This window comes from Musa acuminata, chromosome BXJ2-1, assembly GCF_036884655.1.
Source record: "Musa acuminata AAA Group cultivar baxijiao chromosome BXJ2-1, Cavendish_Baxijiao_AAA, whole genome shotgun sequence".
Classification (NCBI taxonomy): domain Eukaryota; kingdom Viridiplantae; phylum Streptophyta; class Magnoliopsida; order Zingiberales; family Musaceae; genus Musa; species Musa acuminata.
In genome coordinates this window covers 18,305,429-18,320,490 of record NC_088338.1, presented here as the reverse complement: position 1 = coordinate 18,320,490, position 15,062 = coordinate 18,305,429, and the positions used below count along the sequence as shown (strand labels likewise).

Below are 15,062 nucleotides of genomic sequence, written 5' to 3'. Positions count from 1 at the left end.
ATTTTTTCTATTACTCTCTAATCATTTACTTGTTCACCATTTCGTCTCATTTGATGAACAATAGAAATGATTTTTGAGAAGTAATCAGAAATGGTATCAGAAGTACCTTGTTGTAATTTCTCAAACTCGGCTCGTAAAACTTGTAGACGAAGTTTCTTTACCTTATCAACACCACCGAATGCTCTTTGAAGCATTTCCCAAGCCTCCTTTGAAGTATTTGCTGGAGCGATGATCTCGAACATTGTATCATCAAGGCCTTGGTAGATTGTGAACAAAGCCTTTTTCTCCTTCTTCCTTCTTTCTTTGAGTTGTTTTCTTCCTTCTACATTCATTGCTCCTTCTGCTGGACTTGGTTCAGCAAATCCATCTTCTACAAACTGTCATACATCTTGGGAGCCTAGAAGAACCTTCATTTGGATGCACCATATGTCATAATTTTCTTTTGTCAATCTGGGGATCTGGAGTTGGATGACACTTGAGGAAGAAGTCATAGCTTAACCTATGCTCTGATACCAAATGTTGAACTTGATAGGAAGAGGGGATGGAGTTATCAAATAGAGGAAGAGTATGAAAAGCTTTAATCTTCTATATTTCTCTCAAGAAAAAATACTTTTACAATTTCAGAAACTCTCTTACCCTCATGACCCAACATATGGGGTTTATATAGTCCCCAGAGATACATTATATTAATTGTATTCAAGATGAATCATTCTCTTTCAAGAAACCCTTTCAAGAACCAATAACCAATTTGACTTATCCTTCTATAGACTTTTAATCCATTTTTTCTTCTTGATGTAATGATTCTCCCACTTGATGCAATGAACCTTTTTATGACACTTAAACAAGTTTAATTCCAACATCTTTTGCTCCAGATTTTCAGAGAAAACTTGCAGCCTTGTCCTAACCTAGGATTCTCTTTCTTCCCAAAAGTGGTTTTAGGGTTTAGAATTAAGGCTTCTCTTTATCCCAATAGTGCACATGAGTTAATTTTAGAGTCAGAAATTCTTGTCCAGAACTGTTTCTCCTAGCATATGTGACAGAACAAGCTTAAAGTGTTGAATCTCATATTTTGATGATGAAACTACATGATATATGTTTATGATTTAATCTGCGTTTTGAGTGACGCAGGATGCTTTGATCAGGATGAGACAATTAAAGCAGGAAAATCATGTTGTGCCGGAGGAACATGTCAGAAGATTGGATGTCGGGCCGGTGGATCGGTCGACGTATCGACAGAAGGCTTCGGGCCATGGACTCGGGCATCGGGCCAAAAAGAGCGGGTATTGTGCCAAGGATATCGGAGTTGCGGAGTCAACTGGCCGATTGGCAATAAGCTGCAGGAGAGGACGATGCGCCGAAGAATCGGACGAAGCGTCGAGGGACCAATGACATGCCGGACAACTTGGTTAATTGCTTAGGATTAATTGTCTCGATCGAAGTTTTGTTTTAAGTGTGCAGGATTAACTACGATAGAAGAAAGACATGCAGCAGGAGTTGCGCCGGAGTCAAGACAATGATCACGTTGGGAGTTCGAGAGTTCGACGGAAGTTCGGATAGTCGTCAGAGGTTCTGCGGGAACAAATCCGAGAAGTCCATGAGCTTGCCAAAGAAGCTCGTTGGAACTCGCCAAGTGGATCGTCGCAAGTCCAGGAGTTTGCCGGAAGTCCGCAGGAGCATCACCGAGGGTTCATCGGATGATCGATGGAAGTTCGCCGGAAGCTCGCCGGAAGAAGCGATTGACGCATCGGAGCAAGTTGCAGTAAATGTCTTAGGAAAAATCGTAGTTAGCACAATGATTAAGTTGGAAATGGGAGGTGATCCCATTAACTTAATCTTGGGGCAATTGGGCCCTTGAAAAACCCAAATTGGGTCTAATGGATCAACCCATTCGGACCCTGATTTCTGGCGGGAGGTGCAACCGCCCAAGCCAGGAGGTAGCACCGCCTGGGCTAAGTCTCCGAGTGAGACTGGGCGGTGCAACCGCCCCAGCCAGGAGGTGGCACCGCCTGGGCTCAGTCTCCGAGTGAGACTGGGCGGTGCAACCACCCCAGCCAGGAGGTGGCACCGCCTGGGCTCAGTCTCCGAGCGAGACTGGGCGGTGCAATCTCCCCTGACAAGAGGTGGCACCGCTTGGGCTCGGTCTCCGAGCATTGGCTGAGCGGTGCAACCGCCTCAGTCAGGAGGTTGCACCGCCTGAGCTCAGTCTTCGAGCTCTGGCAAGAGGTGCAACCGCCCCTGACAGGAGGTGGCACCGCCCAGAGGCTCAGTCTTCGAGCTCTGCCAAGCGGTGCAACCGCTCCAGTCAGGAGGTGCAACCGCCTGATCCCGGAATTTCAGAAATTGACAGTTTTGAGCACCAAATTTGAACTGGGTTGGGGCCTATAAATACCCCACCCATTCAGCACTAAAAGACAATAGAATACACACCGAAATCTTGATCTTTTTCTATGATTCTTAGAGCTCAAAATTGTTGTAAAGGCCAAAAGTTCTTCTCCCTCTTTTCTTCCAAGTTCTGAGTTGTAAAGAGAGGAGAGAAAATTCTGTAAGGGTTGTCTCCTAAGCCCGTCAAAAGGAGTGAAATTGTAAAAGGGTGGTTGGCCTTCGTCTATTGAAGGAAGGCCTCTAGTTGACGTCGGTGACCTCGTCGGTGGAGGAAGCCAAAAGTGGAGTAGGTCAAGATTGACCGAACCACTCTAAATCTCGGTTTGCATTTACTTTGAGCATCTTATCTTTACTGCAAACCTCCTCAATAGCTTACTGCCTTCTGTGTTTTTATGAACGTGTTTCAAAGTTCAGTGCTTTCCGAATCGGGGTTTAAGACGCAAATCAGTTTTATCGTACGAACATCGTATTTCAGTTTGCGCTTACGTTCTGATTTCCATTATAACTGCAAACTGCGTTCATATCAGCTTTATCGTACGAACGTCATATCTTTGCTTTAACTGCATCTCGCCTTATCTCAAGTTAAAGTGGTTTACGAATCAGCTTTTATACCGAAATCGCTTTTATCGTACGAACGTCTTACTTCAGTTTGCGCTTATATTCTGATTTCCATCATAACTGCAAATTGCGTTCATATATTTGCTGCATCTCTTCTAGTCAAAAGTTGAAGTGATTTACGAATCGGCTTTCTTACCAAAATCACTTCTATCGAATGAACGCAGTTTTCGATTTTAATCACAGAAGGTTTTCTACTGCACTAATTCACCCCCCCCCCTCTTAGTGCTCTTGATCCTAACATAAAGTTCCATGATCTCCTGGTGTTTTCAGCTTAACATGATGCAACTCTTCAACATTTTGAGAAAGTTCCTTGACCTCAGTTATATTTTCTCAGTTATATGTATATATATGTATATATGTATATATACATATATATACATATGTATATATATAAATATATATATATATATATATGTATATATATATATATATGTATATATATGTATACATATGTATATGTATATATATATATATACAAGAAATTAGTGCTTAAGTTTGGTTTAACTCGCGGGAACATTTTCAAGAAACTGAATATTTTGTACTCACATAACAAAAATTGTAATTCTTTTTTCTATCTATCCAAAGTGTCGAACCATGTAAATTCTATTTTTATTATTTATATTTATATTAATGATTCTTTAGATTATATTTTAGAATCGACAAGTCTATCATTGTAAGAGACATTTTGTTCTTCCTCGGTTTTCTTTCAATCTTACCGTTCCGACAGGGAGGAAGGTCGAGAGTAGAATCTGTTGGAGGAATGTTCAGAGCCATCAGACCAATTCAACGGAGAAGAAATTGCCTCAAGTAGTGAATGACAAGCCATCAGGATTGAGAACAGTGTTTAGAACCACCTCTTCCTCTTTCCACATTTCTGCAAGGAGAGATGGCGTAAGCTATGTGCAGTTGCTTCAGTGACACCGGCACCGGTGCTCTTGGCAATTCTATTGAATTCCAAGAGGAAGATGCTGGTTCACAAAAAAACTTGTTAATCTGTATTTTCTGTTGGTACTATTTATTGTCTTTGTCGTGTGTATATATATATATATATATATATATATATAACACTAGGTAGAAAAGGGATTCGGATACTCGTGGCTCATGTTTAACTATTGATAGGACATATTTTGGCCCTATGTGAACCACCGATAGGCACTGCAGATCGACGCGATACCGTACGCCTCTAGAAGCACGGGGTGCACGCCACGTCAAGCTCCAATGGTGCGACTGCATAGCCTAACCACCTCAAGAGCTGGGGACAATGTCATCTATTGTTAGGGCAGTGTCGTCTGACGCCGCTCAAGCACCCCTGAAGACACCATCTCGTCAAAGAGGTTGTTTCACCCCCAAAGTCAACGGCCATGTCGGACCAGGGCCCGACCAATTCCCGCACGCAGGTATAAATAACCCCGATCAGATCTAGGAAAAAGGAGAGGAAGAAGAAAATGAAATAAAATCCAATCTAACTTGCTCGTTGGAGGGTTCAAAGTCGGGACATACCCGACGAATGCCTTTTTGCAAGAAGGTGGTCGTCCTCAAGCCGCAGGCGCCTTCACCCCGAAGTCGTCTCCCAATACGTAGAGGAGGGCAACCCAGTGGCTTGGATTCAACAGGTGTCAGTCTTGTCTCCCATTCCAAAGAGGAGCCTGCATGGTGAGGAAGGTCGCCATCTATCCTAGAAACGAGCGGACATGTCTTCTCACATATAGAGCTCGAGGTCAGTGGACCTTGGAAAGTCAACCCTCGCATTCCTACCAGAAATTCCCAACGTCGGCACATGGGCTTAACCGTGCTGACTTATCAGAGTCATGATACCTTTGTTAAGTAACAACTATGTTTGAACATATTATCTAAATATCTCGGCTTATTATTTTTATTATTTTTCTAAGTAGAATTTAGAGTACATTGCTACATAAATCCCCCTTTTAAACTTTGTATATAGTTAAATAATTGTATTATATCAATAACCAATTTAACACTACAAGGTTCAGCACAGTCGCTCTTTTGTGGAAGACTTAAGAGGTCGGGTTCGCGTTTGACCATTGTACCCGATCCGACTCGGCAAGAAGACCCACTCCAAAAATGAAGGGTGAGATGCGACCAACTCAGTTGAACAACACATCTCAACCGTTAGATCACAACTCGAGGGCATTGTGTGTACCGTGGTCAACTCGGGATCGACAACAACCAGGGCGAGGGAGAAGACATAGAGAAGGGAGTCGCGTCCATGGACAATGAAGGCCGCGACGGGGAGGAGGAGAGGGGGAAGTCTGCCGAGTCCTCACAGCCTCCGGTCAGTCGCTCTTCTCTTCTCTTGAAAACGACTAGCTTTGTCATCTATCGTTGATCTTTCATCTGATCTTATCCATCTCTTGTGAGAAGGATTACATAATCTTTCATAGGTTTCGTAAAATTGAACTCAAACAAGAAAGGATTACGTATTATTTAACATGTTTTGTATTGAATTTGAATGGTGTACTCGAAAAATTCTCTCTTGTTACTGAGATTTTCCATTTAAGGGGGTTATATTCATCATGCCAATTGGTAGGAGACTGGAGTTGCAGATCAAACGCTTCGATTCCCCGACATTTTGTCATCTTAGATTTCCGCTTTCCATGATGTTAATTAGTGATCTAAGAGGTACAATTTTGATGCAGATATAAGACGCATAAGAAGTTCGATAATTTGCTTATTGTGAAATTGGGCAGGATCACCATGGTTATTGTGCTTAGCATATTGTATACTCTGTTGACCTTCGGAGGCTACACTTACAACAGATGAAATGTTTCTGCTTTCCATCTGTATTTCTATTTGTTGTATTGAACTTCTCTCTTGGGACAGTTTGTGGAGGTTCTTTGCAGGAGCTCAGGTAAGGTTAGGAGGTTCGCAGCTGGAACCACTGCTGGATATGCATTGTATGTGATCAATTGTAAACTGGATATCGGGGTTGCCCCAGGCTTGCATATTGAGGCTGTAAAGGAAGGGGAGGAACCTGTGGTCTTTGGTCCTAATTCTATTCTTGTTAACTACGGGAAAGGTTGGAATTTGCAGACTGTTACTGATGAAGGTATAGTCGAGACTGAATTTTACAAGATTCAGTTGTATATTAAACAATTGTCTGGAAGTTGATATTACATATGTGTTTCTTATAATTATATTCTTCTAATCTCAGGGCATGACGAATCAATAGGAATGCTGCAGAATTCAAAGGTACTTCCAGACATCACTGTATGTTTGTTTGTTAATCTTTATCCATGCTTTCCTGAAACTATAGGAGATTATAATATTGACTGTATTGCTAGAATATTCACTAAATGTTACTTCTTAGAGTCTTGTGGGCAAACAAATAACAAAGAGGGTCATATTGAATAATCTAAGCAAGAGAACATGACAAACCAAAAGCAATGGTTTTTTTCAAGCTGTCAACTTTTTAGTTTTAGGTTTATTTTTCCATGGGCTTACTTCTGTGGCATAAGTTGTTATCATTAGTGGTAATTCCATGCTATTTCTCCTTTGGCTGGCTTCATGGAGTAGGTTGTTATCCATAGTGAAAGTCATTTAATGCCTTTTAGGGGATTATGAGGTTTACGGTGTATTCATCTTTGTTAAAAGAAAATCCACATTAAAGACCTTTTGAAAAAGAGATACATTGAAGCCACAGGAACAGAAAGATTGGTTTGATGTCTTGAAGACAGCTTAGATCTTCATATTCCAGCTCACAAAAAGTGCATTCGAGGTGCCATTTGGAGATATAATAGATGAAGGCCGAAAGGGAACTGCTAATAGGTCTCTTAAAATTTCTATAGCACACATCATCTCTGGAAAAATTTGGAAACTCTGCACTACATGGTCTTAGTATTATCCTGTTAAGTAGCTAGTTAACCTTGCTAGCATGCTTTACGTCTATACAATCCCCAAAGTAGTAGTGGTTTTCTAAAGCAGAACTCGGCTTATGGCAATTGAATGGTATACTTTTGTCCTATCTCGAAACTAAAATGCGAGAAATGATGAAGAAATAAGAATATGTATGATAGCGTTTTGCCAGAAAAATGCCATCAGGACCTGCTTAGATAACTGATATTTATTATCAAAACAAAAAGTTCTACTGCTGCTAAATTTTCAAGCGACCTGAATATATGATTTATTACTCATTTGTGTAATCTTCTGTTATTATTTTGTAGACAAATTGAATGAGTGCATCTTTGCTGTCTGTCTTGGAATTTTGCAGATATCACCCAACTTCCAATCCTTCAAGAAGCCGATGACTATGAATCAGCCAAATTCAACTATCAGTTTTCAGTATATTGGGAAGATACTACTAGCCTTTGCCTTCATGTTCCTGCTTGGAGGAATATTCACCTTCTTCTTGCAAAACCTCCCAGCTATGAACCTCTCAGCTGTATCAAGTCTATAACTTGATCAACTGTGTTGTTCTCTAGCATTCAGTTTGTGAATTATTCGATGTCCAAGCCAGCTCTCTGTGGAGCGTCATAAAATCATTCCTAACATCACCATATATTGGATTGTTTGTATTTCTTATCTTTAGTTTTTGCAAGGATGAACATGTGGAAGTCTTCCCTCATAATTAGCCTTAGAAAACATCTTGTTTTACTTGTCTTTTGGACATTTTTATATGCATATTCACAAGGAAAATGTTGGTCTGAATTAAAGTTTTATTTTTGAAGTTTGTATTGATGATTCTCTTGTACCAAAAAACACTTCTACATAGCCTGAAAACTGTGTTAGAGGTGGTTAACTGCAGGGTATGTTTTGGACTTATACATTGGTTCTAAGTGCAGAAAAATTTGTTCATTAAAAACTGTAAATATTGTGTTTACTTGTGATATGTTGGTTGTTTGTGGTGGAATGAGGAGAGGGGGTGTCAATTCAAACTGGAGCAGCACAATGTCATTTGTTTGGTGTTGACTTTAATGGAGTTGGTCAGACATGATAGATTCTGATTCTCTTCATCCTAGTTAACCAAAGAATTGTAGATGATTTAGTTGCGAGTATAATTTATAACCTTAGTAATGCTAAAACTCCACCTCCCCATCATCTGGAAGCACAATATCATGTTCCAATTATGAAAAGACAAAAAAGAGGCTCTCATGAATGCTTACTCAATGTTGTCAATCAAAAAAATTCAGATGCAAATGAAGAAAGCAAAATCAAAACAAAATGAAGGATAAAAACTGCAAAAGAGAGAAGGAAACTAAAAGGCTTACACCAGATGGAAAATATTAATCACAAATATGCAGAAAACTTTAGCAGAGAAAGCTTAGATTATTTGTCTACTCTTTATACTGCTGGCTACCAACTTCAGGATTATGTTCTTAGGTCATTATTTTCTCCATTTAATTTGAGACAAAAGAATTTACATCAGCCAGAGATTATGTGGCAGTTAACAAGATTTACTATTTGGTCTTTTGATCCATCATCAACTATTGCTTCTCCTAGTAATGTAATTATGTTTAAGATAAAATAGAGCTGTAAACACTTTACGGAGGATATAATGATGTTGATCATCCAACAAATAAGGCCAAGGAAAAGTTTGCTTATGTGATAGATATATCCAAATATCTTCTCCAATTCATATAATCCAATCTTAGGAATTAGATGCTGCACTATATCTCATTCCATTTCATATAATGGCAGTTATTATAATACTTCATTAGAACACTACCACTGATCCATAGAATTTGCAGATAACCTGAACGATATTATTATTAACATACACTTTAATGTTGCTACAAGCAAAAGCAAAAATGTTCTCCCCCAAATGATGTGCTCTTTGTTTTGGTATAATCACATCAACATCATCCTATACTACGTAAAGCCAACTCTATGACGGGAGAAGATTGGCGCCCTCTGGACAATTAATGATACAAACTAATTAATCTCATGCAGCTCCATATTACTCCCTCAACTTTCGAGGTGAAAGATGGAAAGAAGATGAAGAACATGGAGTCAGAACATTCCGGGCAAGAATGTCCCCCAAGAAGTCGTAGCGCCAACCAAGAACGGTTCGCCCTCCTCGGTGCCCCGCTACCTTAGCCGGCTGCGAAGGCATCCCAACTCATCGACGAGTGGTGCGAGCTCGGCCAAGAAACCGTGGCGTCAACAACGAAGGGCTCCTCGACGGTGCCACACCGCTCAAGACTGTCCTCCTCACTGCTCCGGTGGCTGCAGTCGCCTACGGGGGTCTCCACAAGTGAGGACGGTCCCCAAGAAGTCGTTGCACCGACCAAGAACGGTTCCCCCGCCTCGGTGCTCCCATTGCTGCTGCTGGCCGCGGTAGCCTCAGCCCGCGCTTGCGCCAGGTCCTCGGCACGAGCAATTGCTTTACGCCGGAGCTCCTCAAGAAATCTCAGTCTTCGGACGGGATCTTCCATCCCCGTTGCCTTCACCGAGCCACACTCCTCCCTGCCATCTTGATTGCCATCGTGTTCTCGCGCCAGGCGGAGGTAGCGGCGGATGGCGTCATCGCCAAAGGAGTAGGCCTTACCGCAGGAGGTAAAGGCGACGACGGCGACGTCGGCACTGCAGACGGCGCCGAGCTCCTCCGCCTTGGAGAAGAGGCCTTGGCGCCTCTTGGCGAAGGTGACGCGTCTTCGATTAGCATTCTCTACAACCCTCATCTCCAGATTCCTCCGTTTCTTCTTCGACGACGAGGAAGACGATTCAGGAGACATCAAGAACCTATGACTTCTCGAAAGCAGGTCTGCGGAAACGTCGAAACCAATGGGGGTTTATGATGGCACTCTCCGGCATACCAGTACACCCACACCCGCGGGCCCTCTTGACGGGCCCACTATGTTGGTCCAATCACAGTAACCGACCCGTGGCGGGTGTGACATGTATTAAGGTTAACAAAATTAAATTAATAAAATTTGTCCGAATCTTGATGAAGATTTAAATTAATGAAATTGTAAGATTTAAATTAAGATAATTATTTTCATATATCTCTTGTTAATTTTTGAAGTCCAGTATGTGTACTCTTGTGAACCTAAAAACATGCTTACATTACTTCATAATTAATCTTCATAAATTGATCAACATTTGGCACATTAATATCCTCTAAAAATGCTTATGTTGTAAAAGTGTTAATTGTTGTTTTTTGTTTATCGATATCAATATATTTGGAAGATCTTAATGTATGTAGGGATGTTAATATTTGCAAGGGTATAAGTGTGCAATTATTTGGGTTTAGCAAATGTGAAATTGGATTGACTAAACACTAGAAGCTACTTAGTAGACTACATTGAGAAGCAAGATTCTGTCACCTTTTAAAATCTAGAAGGAGATTCTCAAACTTTTCCACAGATATAGTGAGATTTGATGTTACTGTGACCCAAAACACTGAGTAATGGTCACTAAAAACACTGAGATTTGATGTTGTTGTGGCCCAAGACACATTTGACAAGTCTGAGAACAAATCTGGATGCAGTGTTCGGTGTTTGAATCATCAAGATAAAATGTAGAGTATACTTCTGAAACTCGGTAGAATATCTGAGAAAGACACTGTTTTGTCTGCAGATCAAATTATCACATCAGATCTGCAGATAAAGCACCTTAATTATAGGATGCTTCTGTTCCCAGAAAGGTGATTAATTGAAGCCATGCACCATGTTTTGTGCATAATTTTAGAGTGAATAGTACACAATAAAACGAGCAAATAAAGAACACAACTAGAAAAGGGAAGCTCATTGGTCTTGCATTCCTTACTTCAAATCAACACAAGTGCCATGCTTTTCAGTAGACTTTTTCTTGTATCATCTTCTCATTTTGTCTCCTGCTTCTTCTGTCTTCTTGTTGCAGGTTTCTGATCAAAGCACATTATGAGGGGATGGTATGAAGATCTTCAAGGGTTGAGCCAAAAACATCCTCACACAAGCTTCCATTGCTTTTGTGGGCCTTGCTGTTCTCAGCCCCAGGGCTGCTTCCGGTGCTGCTGGACACTGAACCAAACAAAACTTTCTGTAGGACACCGGTTGGCGAGGACTCCAACCAAGGGCTAAAATCACAGCTATCAGTCAAGAAGTTTATCTGTTGTTTGATAGTGCTGCTAGTTCTGTTTAGGACCTCTCCTAGCGGTCCTGCCATAGAAGACTCCGGGGAGATCGGTAACCAACCAGTTTGACATTTGCTTACTTTGCATGGTACACCAACTCTCAGACCTACATTGATGGGATCATATTCTGCTGATGAATTGCAGGGAGAACAAGCCATAGGGAACGAGATAGACGATTGGGTTCTATCAGATTGCATTTCTACCCCAGACCAGGATATATTTGAATGATCAGACTCATCGTTGAAGCATTGAAGGGGATGGGGTCTCTTCTGCTGATCATTGAGATTTGCAGTGGTGATATGGCTGCTGATATTATCTGAGGAGGTGCTACTTGAATCATTAAAAAGCGAATCCATGGAAACGTGCCCAAGTTTTACTCCAGATGGGGTCTCTTCAAAGGGATTATGTTCCTCTGATACTGGAAATAAGTCACTCATGGGTCTTGATCTCAAAAAGCCTCGCATGGAGAGGCCTTCAGATTCCTGTGCACGCTCATTTACATTTCCTTTGCTCATTGGCATCCTGCAGATCCAGATTGATCAAGGATTAATAATGAAAGATAAAAGTGTATCAGAACTACATGTTATAGAAGCAACTTGGATACCTGTATGCTGCCAATTTAGTGTAGTAAAAACTGAAAAATTAGGAAAGAAGTCCAAGTAAGATCTCATTTCATCTATGTCATCTGTGCATCCTCCAGATAATTCTCGTTAACCAAAGAAGTTATTCTGAAAATAAATCTAAATATTCTAAGTCCTACATTTTCCAAAAGACAAGTAATTTATGGTATTTATCAACATAGCTGTGTTTGTAATATATGCATTATGGAACAAGGATGGAAAATGTAGAACAAAAACAAGTAATTTGCATGTGATAGCCTTCTTTATGTGATAATGCTGAAATATATTGACACGTCCAAGAAACTTCTCATGGGTACATCCATATGCAATTTCTCTTCACAAAATCCTTCAAGCCAATCTATTGACTGCCACCCTTTTTAGCATCATCAGTACAAACTGCCATCAGTACTTCAAGATGATTCATCACTATTTACTATGGCTAAAATAGCAGCTATAAGAATAAAAAAACATTCTGAGATTATAATAACGCATAGTATAATGTTGTTCCCTTAAACTTATCCATGCCATTTGGATTGAACAAAACAATGAACATCTAGATTTCAAGACTTATCAAAGCCATTTGGAATATTAGTGATAGTTGTCGTCTTTTTACCTATCAAACTGTGCAGGGCAACAGTCATTGATGTTTGTCTCTAAGTTTGCAGCCTGGTGCTGTGAAGTGGGGAGATTATCAGATGTTCTGCTGCCAGAAATGGCAGAAGCAGACTGCAGAGGTACTATGGCTATGGCTTCCGAGCCATGGCGAGTGCAGCCTTCCACACGCTTTCTTGAATGATGGCGACCCCGATTCAGGTGCCGCTCACAGTACCTCTGGTCGGCAACAGCATCCTTTGAGCACCGCCATTTCTTCCCATCCGTTCGACGGCATCTACCAGGTTCTGGATCATCATTTCCAGTATATCTTTGATGATATGATCCCCATCCCACTGCACAAGTGATAAAAGTATAGTGGAGCTGGTCATGCCATGATAGAACTTAGTGTAACAGAGCTTATAACATTGTGAGTGTTTTTTATGAAACTTTTGTGAAAGTAGAAAAAAACATGATCACATTTATTAAAAGAAGAACAGTAAGAATGATTTAGGCCTTCAAGGTAATGTTATAGATTTTTAGAAATTTTAGATATCATTTAACAAAATAAGGAACCAAAAGAACAAATATTTGTGGTAAAAACATGCAATTTGCAAGAATAAGCATCTCGTAGAAACATGCAGTTTGCAAGAATAAGCATCTCAAGTTCACCTGTTACCAAACATAATTTTACTGACTAATGAAAATCTCACAAAGTAAAAAAAATCCCTTTTTTTGTTGAGAAATCAGTCAAATAGGGTTGATTAAGGAACCAAAGTAAGAATGATTTAGGCCTTCAAGGTAATGCTTTAGATTCTTTAGAAATTTCAGATATCATTTAACGAAATAAGGTACAAAAAGAACAAATATTTGTGGTAAAAACAGTTTGCAAGAATAAGCATCTCAAGTTCACCTGTTACCAAACATAATTTTACTTTCTATGAAATTCTCACAAAGTAAAAAAACAAAAAAAATCCCTTTTTTTGTTGAGAAATCAGTCAAATAGGGTTGATTAAGTAATGCCAAAAAATTGTCTTATGTTCATTTCTTGTACATATCTTTCTCTTGGGTATGGAATGCTTTACATGTGCTTGAGCCAAAGGATCCAACTGAGAAGGGAGAAAACCCAGAAGGGCTTAGACTTGTTCTAATAGGGATGAGAAGGTTGGGTGGTATGGCCACATATGCAACAATGTACTTGTAGATCAAGGCTTGGCGTTCGAGCTCCAGCCACTGAGATGGCGCGAAGGGCCCCCTCACTCCATGCATGTTCACATCAAAGTTGCCTGAATCCAACCCTGAAATCAAACAAAAACAAAGAGAAGAAGAAGAAAAAGTGAGAAGAAACGCAGGAGCTAAAACCATAGCAGATGAGAGTGCAGATGCAAAAGACAACAGGGACAAAGAAATGAACAGATCTTAAAATTACCCATAGTAGAGAACATAGGAACAGAGCTCTCGAAGGAGAAAAAGGGTCACAGATCAAAACATGCATTTCTTGCCTGCAACACTCAATGAAGCAGATCAAGCTGAACCGAATGGATCATTTTTTTTCCATTTCCCCACTCTTGCTCATGATTCTTCTCCAAAGAAACAATTAGGGATAATGAGACTCAAGAACGGAATCAAGAAAGGCTCTTGCATTTGCTCTTTACCCTGCTCATTTCTCTTTCTTGCATGAGAAGAAAGAGAGACTCGAACTGCCCAAATCCACAACTTTGAAGACAAAACCCAACCAGAGGAGGACAAAGAACAGCTTGCTTTTTTCCAAGGCACGAATCCTGACTAAATGGTAAAAAAAAAGCCATCAAAGTCCATCTTGTAGCAAGTACTGGAATCAAAGAGACCACTTACCAAACAACACATTCTTGTGCTTCGACTGAAACCCATGCCAAACCAAAACCAGACCACCAAAAACCCCAGCTCACTCCAACAAGACCCGAAACACCGAACTATAGGCATATATTTAATGCAAGTTACCTGCATTCCTGAGAAATGAAGATGTAGAAGAAGTAGATGCTGATGGGTGGTGTTGGTGGTAAGGCAAAGTTCTATCCAGGTTGAGCATCATTGAGGCTTGCCGGGATGCTGAGGAGAAACTAAGCATTTGCTCTCCATCAGGGAAGAGGGGGCCGGGGTTGGGTATGAGGACAGGAGCCATCTTGACGCATCTCATGTCATGGGCCGCGGCTTCAGAGCCACTCCCATTATGCTGAAAACTAGATCCCAAGAGCACACTTTGCCTGCTGAGTTCAGTGTCTGAGGAGGCCATGGATGATGAGGAGACACCACCAGCCATTGCCACATCCATACCCACCACTCCGCTAAAGTCAATCTCCTCGACCACTCTTAACTATGAGACCACGGGTGCGAGGACCATGGCGGTGTGTGTACGCATGAGAACATGGAAGGAAAGTGAGATGCAGGGGAAGCGGGAGGAGAAGCCTGGGAAAAGGAAAGGAAGCATTTTTAAGGTGTCAGTATTTGGTTTAGTCACTTTTGTACTAAATACTCTCTTGGACATGCCTAGAAAAGGTTTAAGTTTGTACTCCTTTCCAGTATCTATACTAAGTTATTTCTATTTTATATTTTATATTTTTATTAAAATATTACAAAATTAATGGGTGTTCTATTTATCTACAAATCAATATATATATATATATATATATAACTTGAATATTAAAAAAATATACCAGACTTTTGTGGTAGACTTTCAAATCGAATTAAAATCGAATCAGACATAAATCAGACTTTCATTAGGTCCATACGGATAGTTCAAT

General features: G+C 40.5%; 3 protein-coding genes across 4 annotated transcripts; 1 reads left to right on the top strand and 2 right to left on the bottom strand.

The window, feature by feature from the left end:
* The first annotated feature begins 5,151 nt into the window (after positions 1–5,151).
* LOC135598140 (uncharacterized) lies at positions 5,152–7,676 on the top strand. The gene is made up of 4 exons (XM_065091683.1): positions 5,152–5,293; positions 5,842–6,067; positions 6,173–6,210; positions 7,229–7,676. Exons 1-4 carry the CDS (start codon positions 5,228–5,230, stop codon positions 7,412–7,414), a joined length of 516 nt encoding a protein of 171 aa, XP_064947755.1. The 5' UTR covers positions 5,152–5,227; the 3' UTR covers positions 7,415–7,676.
* Positions 7,677–9,050: 1,374 nt separating this feature from the next.
* Positions 9,051–9,692, bottom strand: LOC135598228 (MADS-box transcription factor 50-like). The gene has a single exon (XM_065091766.1). The coding sequence runs from the start codon at positions 9,690–9,692 to the stop codon at positions 9,051–9,053; it is 642 nt and encodes a 213-aa protein (XP_064947838.1).
* Positions 9,693–10,557: 865 nt separating this feature from the next.
* Positions 10,558–14,720, bottom strand: LOC135580963 (growth-regulating factor 6-like). Of its 2 annotated transcripts, none has more exons than XM_065091681.1 (4): positions 14,263–14,720; positions 13,368–13,580; positions 12,305–12,638; positions 10,558–11,593 (listed from the first exon to the last, which is right to left on the bottom strand). In XM_065091681.1, exons 1-4 carry the CDS (start codon positions 14,591–14,593, stop codon positions 10,837–10,839), a joined length of 1,635 nt encoding a protein of 544 aa, XP_064947753.1. In that variant the 5' UTR covers positions 14,594–14,720; the 3' UTR covers positions 10,558–10,836. The 2 variants fall into 2 exon arrangements, with proteins under 2 accessions (XP_064947753.1, XP_064947754.1); XM_065091682.1 differs by having other exon boundaries at positions 13,712–14,335.
* Positions 14,721–15,062: the final 342 nt, after the last annotated feature.